This window comes from Convolutriloba macropyga, chromosome 5, assembly GCF_964194025.1.
Source record: "Convolutriloba macropyga chromosome 5, txConMacr16.3, whole genome shotgun sequence".
NCBI lineage: Eukaryota > Metazoa > Xenacoelomorpha > Acoela > Convolutidae > Convolutriloba > Convolutriloba macropyga.
The window spans coordinates 48,667,651-48,686,322 of record NC_134472.1 but is presented as its reverse complement, the minus strand read 5'-3'; the positions used below and the strand labels follow the sequence as shown (position 1 = coordinate 48,686,322).

Genomic DNA, 18,672 nt, shown 5'->3' with positions numbered 1-18,672 from the left:
TGAGGTGAGGTCATTTAGAACACCGATCCCCGAGGTCCACCAGTTGTTACAGCTATTTCCGATTAAGTTGCGTTTTCAATTAATATGCAATGAATCGCTGAGGAATAGATAGCAAAAACTCGATAAATCGGCAATCAAAAGCAAAGCTCACAAAGAAATGCATTGTGGTTTATGACATCAAACTGTTTTCCGGTGTCCAGGTTAATACCCATCGCACTCTTTGGCATTCAAACATTTGAAAATGTTTCCACGATATTCTAGCATTTGCGTTACTGTAGAATGCTTTGATCTAAAGCCATGCAGTCGTCGATCCAATCTTTTCAATAAACAATCTCTAAATTTCCTATAAGTTTTTCAAATATTAAAGTTTGCACATAACAGAGACTGGTCTATAGTTTTCGATTTTCAGCCTTGATTCTTTTTATGCAGCGGCTTACTTATCAGTAGTATGAAATAGGGGCATAGAGAGGGGGGGTTATCATTCGATCCTTAAACATGTGAGGGTAGGGGGTTATCATAGACGGGAGGGTATTAAGAGTTTACGTCACGTTAAACCCAAACATATGCCAGACAAAGCCATAAAACTGGAACTATTAAACAGAATTCAATTCAACACGGAAAATAATACATAGAAAGCTAGGCAAAACCAAGGAAATAAACTGTTCAAATTTAAGCACCGAAACCGGACAAAATTAAACAGCAAAACTGAACACACAACTTTACAACGACTTTTTTTCTAATTAATACAAAAACTGAAGATTAAGGGATTTTTGCCGGAAAATTATTAACAAAAAGCGGCTGGAAATTGTTTAAATTATTTATCTTGGCTTTAAAATTTTTTTGCGGTGGCTCTTCAAAATCACTACTACTGGCTTCTTCGGCCTCAAAGTTTATGAATGGGTTACTGGCACTAGAACTCTCGTCCGAACTTGCATCAAAATCGATCAAATCGTCACTTTCGATATCCGATTCTGTTACTGCCTGGGCTGCAGCAAATCCTGGGTCGGGTGGCTACCAAGAGCTAGGTGCAGAACTTTGAGCAGCCGTTGAGGATGTTTGTGAGACAACGAAATCATTATCCCATTCTGGATCGGAACTCAAACACAGATTTGAATCGAAACTGTTATGATCCCATTCAATATCTGCGTTAACCCAGTCAATATCATCAATTCCACAGTCGAGAGCTTCATATGGCCCGAATGGGAGAGTATGAATGCCGTCTGCTTTTATAAAACGTTTGTTGTCAAACGCTGACAGACAGATTTTATTCGAGGAGACGGTCTGTAGAATATGATGGTCCGAAGTTATTCGTGTGTTTTCGGACCTGAAGACGTTGCCAGTGTTCAATGTTTCAAGGAAGTCTTCATGACGCAAGCGACGTTGGGTAGCCCGCGTGACACCCTTGGCGGAGAGCTTCCTACAACCTGAAATAAGAGGTTTGATGTTTACCATAACAAACGTAGCTAAGTAACTACAACGGTACTATTTGAAAGGAACAAGTAGGAGTTCTTACTTTTGGACAGAATTGAGTACAGCTTGGGTTTCAGGCAAACGAAGTCTGTGATGAAGTCACCGGCGAACTCGTCCTTGAACTTCATCACTTTTCGTTTGTTCTGATTGTTGAATAAGAAATGGCTGGTTGGATAGTTCGAAAAGTCAAAACAATCCAGCACTGCTTGAGGTTTTTTGGAGAGCTCTTGATAGAAATCTGCACACTTGACGGAATACAGCAAGCTGTCTGTATCGCTATAAAGTAGACGGCACTCAAAGTTGGGCCGCATCACTTTGAAGTGAAAATGGTACATCTGATATTTCGCCAAGTCCAAAATTGAAGCGCCTACTATTGTTGGTGTATTCCAGTAGATTTTTTTAGGACGAGTCGATAGTGCAGCTAAGTTTTCTCCAAAGATAATATAGCGCTCAAATTCGAATTTTGATATGGTGAAAGTGTAGACTCGGCATCACGACTAATAACTAACTTGTTTCGGCGACGTTTCGACTCACAATTTTTTCCATACACAGCATTATTCATTAATTTATAAAAGTTTTCTTCAAATTTGTTCGATGCCAGCTGACGTTTTTGGTTATTTAATGAAATGTAGGGAGCAAGCCACTGTTCTTGTCTAAATTGTAGCACTCTATAATTTCTTCACTATCAGGCCAAGATCCACATAGAGTTTTAGAAGTTTGTAATGAACAACGTATTTTTCCTTGTCGAATAAAGTCTGCAACAGTTTCTTCACTTTAGAGGTAGGTAGATTATGTTGCTCTTTCAACTCTATCTGATAGTCACTCAACCATGCGTCTTCGACAAAATCTTTCGTGGGAGCTAAAGGGAAATCACGGTGGTCATCATGCAGGTGGGTTGGGTAGGACAAGTCCACTTCAACAAAGTACCCCACTTGAGCATCATCGGGCGTGTTCAAAATTTCGCTCAGGGGGATATCTGACCTCAAAATGTAATCTGCTATTGGTAATTTGTCTAGCTGCATAACACCTCCGTAGAGGTTGTTCGCATCCACACAAAAACCAAAAACTGATTCCTTGGATGCGTCATAGTTATCCAGATAGCAATTGTTTGCAACAAATCGTCTCTCCTCGTACACTGAAGTAACTCCTCCTCTAACAGCTGGCTCTATGAGATCGAGATGCTCACGCTCGGTCAAAAGTTCAACTTCAGCTTTACAAATTCTCAATGACGCCTCTTTGGCCATGTTTGGTAAAGTATAAAAGTGCATACAATCCAACTTGTATGTTTTGAAACTCAACTCTCTATGAAACTCGCAGACGCATGCCAACAAGGCACAGTCCAATTTCAGATACCCATCGTGATAGTCTTGAAGAGTACTACAGTGCAAAATCTCCCACATTTTTTGTGCATGTTCCAATTCTGTTTCATTAATTGAAACTGTGCCACCTTCGAGAGTGTTACGCCAATTTTCGAGGGGTGGTAGAGTTGTGTCTAAAAATTTGCTTCTATCACTTACATACGAGTACGGATAATGACCTTTCTGTTTCAACAGCTCTAAATCTGAATCAGAAATTCCCGGGAACATCGAATTGAGAACACCAAACTGATCGGTGGGTAAAATTTCGGTCAATTTTTCCAACGAGCTGTTCATCATTTTATACGAATCAATAAATCGCAAATATTCGTAGATTTTTTTCGTTTTTCCTTCATCCGTCGTGATAATTTCAATCAAAACGCCAAATGTCATGGAGATGTATTTTTCGTCTGTTGCTGGAATGACTTGAACGGTAGGTGTTGGTTCGCATTCGTTAAGTGCCAAACAAATATGATGCAAATCATAGTTCTGAATATTGTGCCCGACAACTGGAATGAAATTAACGTAGCGACGAGCTCGGTTGCATTTTTCATGAGCCCAACCAAGGAATTTACCGCTAAAGTGACAGTGGTCTAAATCGATAGTACTCTCTGGGTCATCTTCGACATCGAAATCGTTCTCACAAATCCAGCACTGTTTTGCTTTACTTTTGTTGAGCAAATTTCTGTTGCCTCTATAAAAAGGGTGTTTGTTCTTTTGTTTGTGGATATCTCGAGCTAAGTCATGTAGCATTCTAACAAAGTTTTTCATGCAGTCTTCTGAACTGTCTAAATGATGAAAAATTGGTGTTGTTGATTGATGATCAATGACTGTTAATGCAAAGCCGCAAGGCTCATGTCTTTCGATGGCTCGTGTATTTGCTGTGTTGCTGGGACCGGCACAACTCGCAACTGGTCGTAGGAAAGATTCGAAATCGAAGTATATCACTAGAGGTACAAACCAAGTAGCCGAAAGTTTTGAAAATTTGTACATACTTTGATCAGGAGAGGGCATTTGAATAACAGCTGGTGCATTCATGGAGCATGTCTGTAAATGTAGGTTGTAGCATTCGAGTCCATCTCTACACAACCAAAAACAGTTACGACAGAGTCGATAGCAGAATCGAAACATAATGTTACGCACATAGCAGACAACTTTCACCAGGTCTGTTATAAGTACGTAGTGATACCGGTCACACTCATATAGGAGAAGAAGGTCCATCAAAAAAGAAGACTCATAGTTAGAAACTCGGAGGGGGTATGGCTGACCTTTCTCGTAACCAAAGACATTCACCTGAACATTGTTCAACGACTCAAACTCCTTCATATCGTCGAAACCCATGGGCATTTCAAAGTCGCCCAAAGGTTGTTCAAGATTGCTGTATGTGTCTGGTGAAGTTCCTTCAGTATTAAAATTTCTACCGTAACGTTCGAGGCTGATATTGTTATGCAATGTAACATTGTAGGCTGATAAGCTGCAATGTAGCAGTATTTGAAACAGTTTTGGTCGTTGTGATTCCTTATATTAAGAAGACCGCGACAATTGGCGACTTTCACAGGCAGAGGTAAGTATGAAGAGCCATTTACGGGTCTGTAGCGTGCAAACTTTACGTCCAATTTGATAACTTTTTCCAAGATCCAGCCACTTCCTGATGACGCAAATGTTGCCAATACTGTTAACATTTTATCCACCATAGTCCAGTACGTTTCGTCTGACATTCCATCATTGAGCACTGGTGTCATGAGTGAGTTTGTGTAAATTTCAATACGCTCGTCGTCAGTAGAGCCAACCTCTTCACCTCGATGAGGTTTGAGCAGTTGAACTTTTGCGCAAAAATGAATTTTGTGAGGTCCGTTGGATAACTTTTCACGCACCAAGTTTCCGATTCGAGTTTTTTCTGCTAACATGAATCTAGCAAGGTCTGTATTCACTTCAGCGTCGTTGTTGTGAACAACTTCGAATGTTTGAAGTCTTCCACCGAAAGCTGACTCCGTTGGTGTATCTCTCGGTAGGAATTCGTCACCGAATACGGGAAGCCCATGAAGAGAACTCATGTGCTGAGCAAACAAATGAACGTTGTTGAAGCCTAAGTAACAAGTTCGACAACAGTTGGTGAATTTGCCATGGCATGTTCGCATGTGCTGCTCAAGCAGAGACAATTTTCGGGCATTGAAAGTGCAGAGAGCATTGAAATACAGGTAAACCAAGCTCGTCAGGATGGGCGCTGTTTTCATGCCTTGAGCGATTGTATTTGTTGCTGTATGTAGCAGAGCAATGTCGGCATTGGTGAACCATTTTTCTTGAGAATTTTGTTGAATTTCGAAGAAAATTGAATAAACCCGAATAAGAAACGAAAGAACAGTAAATGACGACTTGAACATAAACTCTTAAATTGAAATGAATTTTGGGCGCCAAGTTCAAATATTTGAAAAACTCGAATTTGATTGGCTATTTTTGGCGCGCGTTCCAATTCGAAACTTAGCACAAATTCAAAGTTGATTTTTTGCCTAGGTGATTTTGCTAATGATTTTTTTTCAGGAATCAGCAGCAAGATTAATTGTCCCCTAATTTAAACAAAAAATATCGAAGTAGCTATGAGAAAAAAAAATGGAAAAACACAATTTTTTATAATTTTTAGTTAATCGGTTATCAGCTTTGATCTCTTAGTACATTATAAAAAAATTTTTGCTTTGCTTCTCAAAAATTGTCCAACTATCATCCATAAACAGTTACTTGGCAGTTCAGAAGGAAAAATCGAAAACCGTAAATCCAGTTTTTGAGAAAAGTAAAAAAAGATCTGACAATTTTACAATTTTGAAATTTTATGAAAAATTGAAGATAGCTTTAAAATTTGAAGAGTATGAAGAAAAGTTTTTTCAGGAACTAACAGCAAGGTTTATTGCACCCCTAATGTAAACAAAAAATATCAAATTAACTATGAGAAAAAAATGGAAAAAACAACTTTTTATAATTTTTAGTTAATCGGTTATCAGCTTTGATCTCTTAGTACATTATGAAAAAATTTTTGCTTTGCTTCTCCAAAATTGTCCAACTATCATCGATAAACAGTAACTTGACAGTTCAGAATGAAAAATTGAAAATCGTATATCCAGTTTTTGAGAAAAGTCGAAAAAAATCTGACAATTTTACAATTTTGAAAAAAAATTTAAGAAAAATTGAAGATAACTTTAAAATTTGAAGAGTACGAAGAAAAGTTTTTTTCAGGAACTAACAGCAAGGTTTATTGCACCCCTAATGTAAACAAAAAATATCGAATTAAATATGAGAAAAAAAATGGAAAAAACAACTTTTTATAATTTTTAGTTAATCGGTTATCAGCTTCAATCTCTTAGTACATTATGAAAAAATTTTTGCTTTGCTTCTCAAAAATTGTCCACCTACCATCGATAAACAGTTACTTGACAGTTCAGAATGAAAAATTGAAAATCGTATATCCAGTTTTTGAGAAAAGTCGAAAAAAAAAATCTGACAATTTTACAATTTTGAAAAAAAATTTAAGAAAAATTGAAGATAACTTTAAAATTTGAAGAGTACGAACAAAAGTTTTTTTCAGGAACTAACAGCAAGGTTTATTGCACCCCTAATGTAAACAAAAAATATCGAATTAACTATGAGAAAAAAATGGAAAAAACTTTTTATAATTTTTAGTTAATCGGTTATCAGCTTTGATCTCAGTACAATATGAAAAAATTTTTGCTTTGCTTCTCAAAAATTGTCCAACTATCATCGATAAACAGTAACTTGACAGTTCAGAACGAAAAATTGAAAATCGTATATCCAGTTTTTGAGAAAAGTCGAAAAAAATCTGACAATTTTACAATTTTGAAAAAAAATTTAAGAAAAATTGAAGATAACTTTAAAATATAAAGAGTATGAAGAAAAGTTTTTTTCAGGAACTAGCAGCAAGGTTTATTGCACCCCTAATGTAAACAAAAAATATCGAATGAACTATGAGAAAAAATTGGAAAAAAAATTTTTTATAAGTTATTAGTTGATCGGTTATCAGCTTTGATCTCTTAGTACATTATGAAAACTTTTTCTTTGCTTCTCAATTACTGTCATACTATTTAAAATAAACACGATCGAGCTTGGTATGATTGTATGGGTTTCCTTTAGCCAATAAAAATCGAGCAAAAATATTCAATTGAACATGATCGAACACGCTTTTATTACAAATTACAAATTAAAATGTTTTTATTACAAATTACAAATTAAAAGTTTTTCTAGCAATCGAAAATATCCATCAAGGACTGCTCTGGCCTTCGCTTCTTGGGGGCTGCACCAACTTGAGGCGTCTCAGAGCTCTGTGGCGTTTCGAATTGATTTTCGCTGGTTTGTCGTGGTGTTTGAAAATTTGTGCCCGACAAAATGTTGCAATCAAATGCCTGCTCTCCGTTGCTCAATGAAAAATGTCGTTGAAAACTGAGTCCTGCGAAAAGAGAAGGACTCGGTGTTGGAGTAATTGAGGGACTGGGGTCAGGTGCAGGCGTTACTGGTGCACTCAAGGGAGTGTTACTGTCTGGAGATTCGGGTGTTGACTTGAGTCCCCACATATCAGCCAGGTCATCACATGCCTGATAAACTCCAAGCTGATTTTCGCACAGAGGAATGCACTCGCAATCATAACGATAAAATATTCGCCTGACTTCGTCTGTCAAGGTATCAACATCGTGATTTTCGAAAGCAGGTGTAGTTTTGGGTGGCAATAACCCACCCGAAGTAATAATGCTGCTCTCAGAAGGCTCCGTTTTGTTAGGTAGAGCTGCAATTGCATTGATAAAGAGTTTTGGAATTAGACAATGCTGGTATACTGTCCAAATTTCTCCTACTTTTTTCTGTTGAATCAAGACGACAAAATTTTCGTACAATGTCTGATAAACCAGTGTTCTTTCACGAGAAATTGCAGATTCAGAAAGAATTTTTACAGACATTATAACGACCAAAATATAACACTGGTTTCAAGTAGAGAATGAAATTGTTTAGCAAGAGGAACCCAAAGGTTTCAAGTAGAGATTGACTGTTTAGCAAGAAGAACCAAAGGAAATTAACGCAATAATTTTAGTGGTGCAAATACGTTTTCAACACACCACTGATCTAGGATCACATTTGTTTTTAATTTCTAATTAATATAACGTAGAAACCAAGTTAACTTTGCATTGCATTTCTTATCTAGGTTAACAACTGTTTTGATTTACTAATACTGCACTATCCCACTAAATTCAACTTTTAATTCACGTCGCACCTAGGGTCACATCTGTTTTTAATTTTCATGTATTATAACCAGGTTGAATTACATTGGTTTCAATTCTTATCTAGGTTAACATCTGTTTTGAATTTTCTGCACATTCACGCTAAATTCAACCTGTGGTCGTCACACCTAGGGTCACATCTGGTTCAGTTTTTGTGGTACCACCAATTATTTCAGTAGGGAAACCTTATCTAAGGTCATATCTGAAATTAATTATGCAATCCAATGTGAATGCGAGAGACAGAATCAAGTACGCCATAGGCGTACTTGACTCTGTATTCACATGTCAGCTGGATTTAATTAGACAAAATGACTACACTGGTTTAATCCCAACTTGCCGCCGCCATTAAGCTGAATAGTTTGAATTTTGAATGTGATAAAAGAAAGTTGCTCACTATGCCTTTTACTTCTACCAAAGATACAGAGTACGGAGATTGCTATTTCGACGTTTCCAAAACTGATAAGCGTTTGATTAAGGCAACGCTGAAAACTTACGAAAAGACAGGAACATGTATTTCTGTAATTCTTTAAAAAAGCAGCAGAAGAATACGAGATTGAACAGAGAATTTCGTTGACTCTGCAAGAATTTGGGAGCTTGGTCAATACGGCAGAGAAGATACTTGAATCAGAAGAAAAGTCAGCAAAAGACTGTTCAACAAAACCGCCACCAAATAAAAGGCCTAAACTCGAGAGCAAGGATGGTGGAAGCAATGTATGAACGTTCTCCAAGTTATTTCAAACAATTTCAGAAACAATTTAGATTCAAAATTCTTAATCAAAAGCCAACAGACATTACGAGTTTGATTAATTATGCAGTTTGTCCTCACTTTGAGTCTGAGTTTTGCCAAATAGCAACTAACCATTCTCACCTTTTGATTGATAGTTCAACTGATATTGGCTCTACAAAGCAAAACAAATCTTTTGCTGTCCCCTGTCTTTTCACAAACTGGAAACGAATGCAGAAGTATTTACAAAGTTGAAGTTAGCCGTTGACTTCAATGACAAAACAGGAGAAAAAATTGACCCAACAAACGTCTTCCAATTTCAAACACAGCAAAAATGTTGACGACTACAAAAGCGATGGCGACAAAAACTACATTAATTGCACAGAAAACAATCCACAATACCATCTCAGCAGGAACCGGCCATGAGCAAACTCAAACTGACCAAATTTGTACAGAAATTTTAAAACGAGTTGAAAACATTTTAAGTGGTCCTCATTCTGGTGCTTTTTGTAAAGTTATGGACATGTTTGTGAGTGGTTATGGAAAATTAGATATTGATTCTGCAAATCGAAGCAATTGAACATCATTAATTTTTACAATTTGTCTTTCACTAAATATAACATGCGCAATATAAATACAAAGGTCCACACAGTTCTGAGTTTTGACTCTGAATTGGTTGATGTTCGAGAAATTGACATATTTGTGCATTAGTGTCAGAGAGTCGGTGATATAAGTCTCTATAGGCAATAATCGATTGTCCCAAGGGGTCCGCAAAAATGATTTCATTGTTTCGATTACATAGAAGAAGCCAGTGTGTACCAGGGTTGTTCGAGGGCGAAGCATTTACAATGAGAAAACTATTTTTGTGGAGTTTTTGTGGAAAGTTGTTGGCAGTGAATACACCACAAAATTTGTATTTCAGTTTTCTACATTTTTGAATGAGGTCATTGATATCATCTTCATCCATTAGTTGGTTAAAATGTGATTTTTTGAAACCCGGCGCGCAGAATCCAAAAATGTTGCTAGCTTTTTCGCCAATAATGAATATTTCAATATTGTTGGGCAATGCAGCTGAAAATTTCAGCTCGATCGAAATTGAACAATTTGTTAGCTCGGGGTGAATAAAATCGTGAGAAGCTTGTTGAGTACTAGTCAAGTCAAAAACCATAATAAAATGGTTTGGGTAGTCTATCAAACTTATGCCATGACCATTGTCAATATAGGCTAAGTCTGATATTGGACTGAAGAAAAGACGCTTATCATTTGTTGATATTGGACTATCTGCGACTGGCATTCCATTTCGATAGATATAAATCTGTTCCAAATCAAATTTTCGGAAATGAAATGGATTCTGTCTATTGTTACCGAGAAAAGCTTCGTTTGTGTTCAGACAAAGCTAGTCTTCGGATTGGTTCCCTGGCAAATATGTCTTCTTGTTTCCAACTGTGTAGACCAGTAGAAGCCAAAAATGTTTTTGTAAGGATTTCAAGGTACGGATAGGAAGCCGGGCTGGTAAGCAATTTTTTTCAATAGCCGACACAACGTCATCGTTCAAAGTCATCTTGCGCACATACAAATTTGCTTCGACAATTTTCACTTTATAATGCTTAGCGGCATCATCTGACAAAATAACAAAGTCATCAATTGATCTTCGAAAAGCAATTCGAAGAGTTACACCACTCATTAGATGCCTGTCACATGTGAAAAAATCGACTGCAACCTTTCCGTAAAACGTGCATTCATTTGATTGTCTGACTAAAGCTTTTCTTCTATTTACTTTAGTTGATACGGCTCCCGGATTTTCCTCGTACGAGTAGCCTTGACAAGCTAACAAAGTGTTTTTTGCGTCTTTGTTGTGTGAAAACTCAGTCTCAATAAAACTTTTGTGAGCATAATTTCCATTTGCATTCGATATTTTTAATCCGTTGGCTGACACTGTGCAGTCAGAGAACAGTGAATGCAACACATTATTGCAAAAGTAGGGAGCGTCAGTTTTAGTCACATCTGCAGCAGCTGTACCGTCATATTTTAAATTTGCTTCGGACGACTGAACAATTTTACATTTGACCTCCAGGAATATTTTTTGTAAATCAATAAAATTATTTCTATCGCCAGCAACTTCAAATTCCAACATTGGACCATTGGGGCTAGACACCGGGCCCAGTTTTTGACAAAGACTTCCATCAAATGTTACTAAGAGGGATGGTTTCTCAAACAGATCGAGGGAACTGTGAGTTGCCTCAGTTGGTAATAAATTAGCGATCATCTTTCACCTTTGCAAAAAAATCTGATCGACTTCTTTTTGGAGCTCTTGACTTGGAAATGAATGAGGTTTTAAGCTTTTTTGTTGAATTATTTGAAAATCTTCCAATTTATTTCCTTGGTCGTTGTTGTCGCGCTCGCCCTCCTGTTTGTTTTTTAATGGTGTTGGAGACTGTGTTTTTCAAGGCTTGTTTTGGTGATTTTTTCTTTGAGACTACATCTACAAGTTCGGGAACACCCTGTTTCAAAAGCTCTCTCCCGATACGTTTTGCAGTCGGTAAAATAAACCGTCGAGCCAATGGTAAAGCAACGCGTCCAATTCCCGCAGCTAAAGCACCAAATCCACTTCCCCTTTGTCTATAGTGTCCGGAGAAATGCGGTAATGATGTTACCTGATTGGCATAATAGGAATCCATGCTAGTCAGAAAACTTTTTGAATTGTAAAGTTAAAATAACTTTACCTGTTCCCAAAAAAGGAACCAATTGTCCTGTCTCAGTGCGTAGCTCAATTGGAATTGATTGTATAGTGTTTGATAACAGTTTTTTATAGTCTAAATTTGAAAAAACAATTCGATGTGTTGGTTCAAGCTCGCACACGCTACCGTTTTTCAGACGTTGTTTCGAATCAATGACACGCAATAACGGAGCTTTTGCGTCACCCACATACTGATACTCAATAATGTTTGTGTAAATGAAAATTAGGTGCTTTCCCGCGCATAGATCAGCAGGAAATTCTCCGAAGTATGCTTTTGTCTCATCACTCTTCATTAACTTATTTGATGTAGCTGAACCCATTTTGTAACCAATGTGTACACCGCGTCCATCTGGAATTCCCGTAAAGCCCACAATGCTAGGTATTTCCTCACTGGGAAAAGTGATTCCTTCATATTTACCAAAAATTATTTCGTATTTTCCAGTACTCTTGATTTCTGGAAACGAAAAATTGGGTAATCCAACTGTTCGCTTGATAGTACCAAGAAGTTGATTAACATTGTCAAAGTTGCCAGTCATGAAGGACAGTTTTTCTCCATTGTAAGGTCGAGATATGACATTAGCATCACACGAAAGTTTTTGCGAGTCTTCGTATCCCTTAAGACTGTATGCTATTAAATCTCCATTCACGACGTGCTCAATTTTTGTCGGAAAAATTATTTCACTAAGAGCCACCCTCCAGTCACCAGAAAGTTGAATTTCATCATTGAAAAAATTTCGAAAAGAAGCCAGAGTGTTTGACCCAAAAATTTGCATAGAAGCTGATGAAATAACATGCACAGTGAACTCATCGTCAAAACGATTTCTATTCATTTTCCTCTACACGAACAAGCTGCAATTCTGATTGATAAAATTTTCCTTCTATTTGTTCTTTGTTTGCATCAATTAGGGAGTATGATGGCGGAAATAATGTCGGAATATCTATTATCTCAAAAACTTCGTCAGTAAACGATTGTTCGTAGCCATTGTTCTGAAAGCTTTGTCCTTTTTGACAATTCTGACAAAATCTCCAACACAGAAGTGAGGTTTTTGAGAAAGAGTTATTTCAGCGCTCAGGGACACAAGCCGCGGTACGTCTTTTTTTGTTACTTTATTTGGTGCAAGCTTAGTTATCCGGTTAACACGTGAATTTATTGTTTTCACAAAGTCGTTTAATTTGTCAATGTAGGAATAAGTCCATTTTTCTTCAAGGTACCTATGGATGAGATTTTTCAGTGATCGAATATTCCGTTCGGCAAAAACAGACTTTTTTTCACTAAAAGTGCTATACAAATGAATTTCTCGTGAGTTGCACAGTCTTTTGAAAGCTCCGAGAAATTCTGTTCCATCATCAACCCATACTTTCTCGGGTTGTTTATGTTTGATCATTTTTTTGAATGCATCAGCTCCTTCTGTTGCATATTTTGTCTTCATTGGCTCTACTCTAAGGTACCGTGACAGACAATCAACTGCTACCAAAAGGTACTTAACATCGCGATTGTACTTTGCAAGGTTGTCAACATACGCTAAATCCAATGACCAAATTTCATTGATATCTTTTACAATCACTTTCAGTCTGGGAAATTGCATTCGAATCGAGCGGTATTTTGTGAAGGACGGCTTGGTATCTAAATAAGACTTGACTTTTGCTAATGACAGTTTGCTGTGTTCTTGTAATCGTTTTGAGCTTCCAAACGATGCAGGACCTCTTGAGTACAGTTCTTCTAAAGTTTTTCTCTCAGAAGACGAAACGCGACCACTTTTTCTGATTGGTCTTTTTTTGCTTTGTCGTTTTGTTTTTTTTTCTCTTTTTCTGCTGTGGTTCGTTTTGAAGTACCGTGCCCTGTTTGCGGACTTTGTTGCGTTGGGAAAAATTCTTGTTCGCTCTTATAACTTTCCAATATTTGCTTGGCGTAAGTGTTTGAGACAAGATCAGGCTCAAGTCGAAGAACTAACAAGATTCTTCAATATGCCTCTTGATCAATTTTTTTGGTTGGTTGTTGCAAATTATACAAAAAAGATGAAACTTGTACATCCGTGGGTTTATTGTCAATGTAAATTAGTTGGCTCTCTTCCCCAATAGTGATTTGGTTTGATTGGAGAATGAAATCAAGTACTATTTCTGCACGTTTGATTTTGTACTCTTCTTTTAATTTAACGTTTTTCATTGTCGACTCAAATGATTCAACTGTTGGTTTCTTTGTGACAATTGAATCCATTTCACTGTCATCACTAGAAGCTTCCATTTTTTCGCATCTTCAAATTTGGTTGGATCTGTTTGAACCACTCTATCTGCTTTATCTACATCTGGTTCAATATTTGTTGGATCTGTTTGGCTCACTCTATCTGTTTTTCCTACGTCCTCCCTTAGCTTGTTTCGTTGCATAAGTGATAACTGAATAGCTTTGTTTTTATATTGTGGGTTTTCAATAATTTCGCTCTTCTGGGGTTGCTTTGTTATAAACATTCGTTTTGGAATTAAAAAGAACTCTTCTGTATGCATTATGATTCCATCAAGTAAAAATAACACGAAAGACCAACCGTTTTTAACAGTTCTGATTCTCTGCTAAGAATTCTTTTCTTTTCCTTCAAAGCTGTTTGTTTGGATAATATTTTTCGAAATGATTTTTCGTGAGCTTCGATTAGTTTTTTATTAATCGCAACATTGCCATTGACTACATTAAGAAAACACTCGCAAAGAAATTGAACAAAGTTTTTAGAAGCTGCCTTGATCAGTTTTTTTAGGTCGATATCCGATACTTGTAGCATTTGCCGCAGCATACATAGTTCTCTCTGTTTCATTTGTTAGATTTGTTATTACAGCTTTCGCAGGCGGTAAGTAGAAAATTGATGGTCCTGGTGGTACAATGTTTGAGCAGAATCGTAAAACGTCCGACGTCTTTGGGTCTAAATCATCTAATAAATGACCAAAAGGCTGTTTGGTAGCTAGCTCGTAACTTTGTTTAAGAAATTGTGTGTTGTTGAGCTGTCGACCAATTAAACGAATTTGTTGGACATCACGTGGTGATTTGAACGAAATGATGTGTGTTGTATTCAAGTCGATTGTTCTCGACCACTTGCTTTGTTGAAATAAATTGTGTTCAACGTAAATAACACTTAAATTTTTGTGACGGCCTGCAGTCGCAAGTTTTGAAAACTCTTTATCGTTAAAAATTTCTTCACATGAATCATCAAAAACAAGAAGACAGTCTTCTAACTCTGAGACAACTTCGAAGCTTGTAAATTTTTTAAATTGCATATTCAATTTTCTCTCTAAGGACTCAAACGTTGGTTGTTCATGCTGATAGAAATAAAAAAAATTGATTAAAATTTAGGTGAAAAAGTGTTATGTAGTAACATTTTGAAAATCAGTTCAGTTTTTCCACAGCAAGATGGACCAGACACTGCCATAAAGAGTCGATCGCTTGTTGAAATAATTTTATTCATAGCTTTGGGTTTGGAAGTGCGTAGCCAACTGTGCAAGAGAGGAGCGAAAACCAAAATGTTGACTCCTCGCAATCCAATTGAAAAAACACCAACTTGATAAGAGATACTGCAATAAGAAAAACTATAATGAAAATTTGAGTAAAATAAACAACTTCTGATCGTGGTACTCTTGAATTGCAAAATCGCCAAGATCTCCTTTCCTGTTGATTTTCATCAAAAATTAAATCGGTTATGCCACCCCCTGAATCTATTTGATCCTCAAGTGGACTCATTCAAAAAAAGGTTTTCGAAAATAATGAATTAACAAAGCATAGGTTAGGTAACTTTGTTAGTCAACAATAAAAAATTCATAAGTTGTATATTTAGAGTTTGCATCTGCTTTTTTATATGTCACTGTGTAACTGGCTTTCACACCACAATCTTTCTCGTGGTAAACAATCGAGTCCACTTTTCCCTCTCGGACAACTTGCTTAATATCATCCGGAAGAATCTCATCGTTCAGAGGCACTTGCACTGGAACTGACCGCTTGTGCATAGGTAAAGGGGTTAGATTCATTCTTTGCATTTTCTCTTTCATAGACATGATAGAGTTGAAAATATTCTAAAAGTGAAAGATATTTTTTGAAGGATTCTATTTCGGCTCCAGTGCAAACAACTTGCTGTTTTCTCAATACAGTTTGTCCCCGACTGTCAATTTTTTCCTCCTTGACTAACGTAACACTCAATTGATTTTCAGCCGTTAAGCAACTGTAAACGATCAAATTTGGAGACAAATTCACTTGGAGTACAGACGGTGCTGTCTTTTCCAATCGACGGTTGTTCATGGATCAGCCAGTAGTAAAACAATTGGGCCTTCTTCCTCGCACAATGTTTGCTTTTCTGTCGTTTTGGGCAAGTCGTTAAATGCAAATCACAAATTGGTGTCTCCCGATAGAAACTCAGATGTTCAATTTTTGGACATAGCAGGCTCTCTAGGTTAGTTACCTCTTTCTGAAGCAATTTTTGCAACGTATCAGTTTTTTCCGTTCCTTTCGAATAGAATTTTGACAATGGGAAGCGATGAACTATGCTCTGACAAATCTGTTTGAGATAACAGTACGGGTAGTCACCGCTCTCCCAGGCTAAACCATGAAGAAACTTTGAGACCCAACGATATGATTTTTGTTCACCCAATGAGAGCGTGTTGAAGGAGGCTGGAGGCAGAAAAGACACTGTATCGGTGTAGTTTTCCGTGAAAACGGCAAGCTCTTTTATGATAAATCCGGACTTTTTATGTCGAAAGCCCTCAAAATCTAGAACAACCGCACGAGATTTCAACATTCCAATAAAGTGAATAAGTTGTTTTTGAAAGTTTTCACATATAGACAGAAAGCAAGTCCTGTCACGTGACCAAGATACTCGTTTGTTACTGGACAGGGTAGGACATACGAATAACCCGGTTCCTTCTCACTGTATTCAAAGACAAATCCAGAAGCATCATGAAGAATTGCATGTAGTCTTAAAATTTTGTAAGATTTGAAACATTTGTCAAGCGAGGAGTTATCAATACCAATCAAACCACCATAAGGCCTCAATTTCAATGCAATGTCCAAATCGATGTCCGGATCTAGGTAAAGACAAGACGCTAAAAAATATAAAAATCTTTCACCAAATTCTGAATATTCTTTTTTTACTTGCTGGTAAATCTCGTGAATGCTTTGCAAATCAACCGTTGCTATCGTCGTCATTGTCGAAAATGACTTCCAGAGAGTCACCTAATCCCCTTAATCATTTCCTGTCTGGGATAACTACCCTCACATGTTTAAGGATTCAATGATAAACCCCTACCCTCACATGTTTAAGGATCGAATGATAACCCCCCTCTCTCTATGCCCCTATTTCATACTACTCTTATCACTGCTTTCTCCCAGCTAATTGAAAATTTTATTTCATATTCCCTTTGTTGAATATTTCAGTGATAGTAGGGACAATAACGCTGGCAAAAGTTCTGTAATTTTGGGCGACTTGTCAAAAAATTCAGATCACGAATGACATTTTAAAAGCATGAAATGTACTGCAGGAAGTTTTGAATTCCTGACTGAAAGGGGGGTGAAAAAAAATGTTCAACATTAGTGGGAATTTATCCGTTACCTTGCAAGTCTGTCTTCTTCTTTCTCTCGCCGTCTCTGCTCGGCTGCTTTCATCATCTCTTTTCTCTCAAAACTAAAACAACAATCAAAGATTATATTACTTCACACAGCAGCTATTTCATTAGTGTCAAAGTCAATTGCGACTGAGAGATGGACAAATTAACGTTTAAAATATTTAGTCCAAAAAAAGCTTTGCATAATAGTAATCTAACAGAAAAAGTAAAGTTGAACCCCGCCAACTCCAAAACGTGGTGCAAGTAGTCACCAATAATATTAGCCAATAATATTAGCACCAATAATATTAGCCATTGTAAAAGAAGACGGCAATATTGACTCAAGTACAAGGATGCCAAATTCCAATGCCTCATCTAGGGAGTGTTTTTATAGCGTTGGTAGGGTAACTTACTCTTCTTTAATGTTGCCTAGATTCTGCCCCTCTTTGCGTCTGTGTTTCTCCTTTTCAACCGCCTCCTTCTTCTCATCCTGCTCTCTCTGCATCCTCCTTTGCTTCATCTTTTCTTGCAGCCTAACAATATATCAGTTTACTTCCACATTCACTCTTCACTCCGTTCATTTCCAGTCAATATTCCTTATATTCACTTTTTCAAATGTTCACAGAATCTCCCGCAATCTCTCCAAGAACATGCAATCTTTTACCTTTCGGCAATCTTTCGAAAATAGTGAACTTCACTGAAGAAAGAACATTTTCTAGCATATTTGGCCTGGCTATTGGATCAATGTGGAAAAACATAGCCGGCAGATTGCCGGAAAATAGCCGCGATAGACGCTTGTGGCCTTCCATGAAATAAATAAAGAAATAAGATAGACTGATCGACCACCAGTCCTTTAATAGACGACTAGACTTTTTGGGATAGATTCAGACTGTCAATTTTATGACACATACAGTCTATAACGAAAAAACCCTAAAAGAGCCTTTTCAAAATTGATATTCGAAATCAAAAACCGAAGACTAATACTCAAGAATTAGGGCATATAAGTTTGGCACTACTTAGATGCACACTATTGACTTTAACTAGTTATTGTTCATAAAATTTAAAGTTCCATAAGTGAGTTCAGAAGTCATTCTTTTGAGAGGGGTAAGTCACGCAATTGACCTAAAATAGGGAATGACGTCACGCACAAATTTTAACTGCAAAGCAGTAGAAGTCACTGAAGTCATTGAAAAAGTCAATTCCAAGAAATCCGGTCGTAAAAACCATCGATGGAGACGACTAGTTAAAAAACATAACAGGACAAGTCTTGACGTACAATTCAAAGAATTTTCATTGACTAAACAAAAGACTAGACCTAGTAGGGACTATGAGTGAACTGGGAAAACCATTTCTAAAAAAAGGAAAAATAAAGAAAAACCGCTAAAAGAGCCTTTTCAAAATTGATATTCGAAATCAAAAACCTAAGACTAATACTCAAGAATTAGGGCATATAACTTTGGCACTACTTAGATGCACACTTTTGACTTTATCTAGTTATTGTTCATAAAATTTAAAGTTCCATAAGTGAAATCAGAAGTCATTCTTTTGATA

The 18,672-nt window shown here is 37.0% G+C and overlaps 1 protein-coding gene across 1 annotated transcript in view; it reads right to left on the bottom strand.

Annotated features, from left to right (window-relative positions):
- Nucleotides 1-18,672, bottom strand: part of LOC142339436 (UBX domain-containing protein 1-B-like) — a 394,986-nt gene that overhangs the window by 10,051 nt on the left and 366,263 nt on the right. Inside the window, exons 6-7 of the mRNA XM_075389467.1 lie at nt 17,535-17,654; nt 17,130-17,201 (exon numbers count right to left, since the gene is read on the bottom strand). Coding sequence (XP_075245582.1) covers nt 17,130-17,201; nt 17,535-17,654 — 192 coding nt within the window. The remainder of the gene's footprint in view (nt 1-17,129; nt 17,202-17,534; nt 17,655-18,672) is intronic.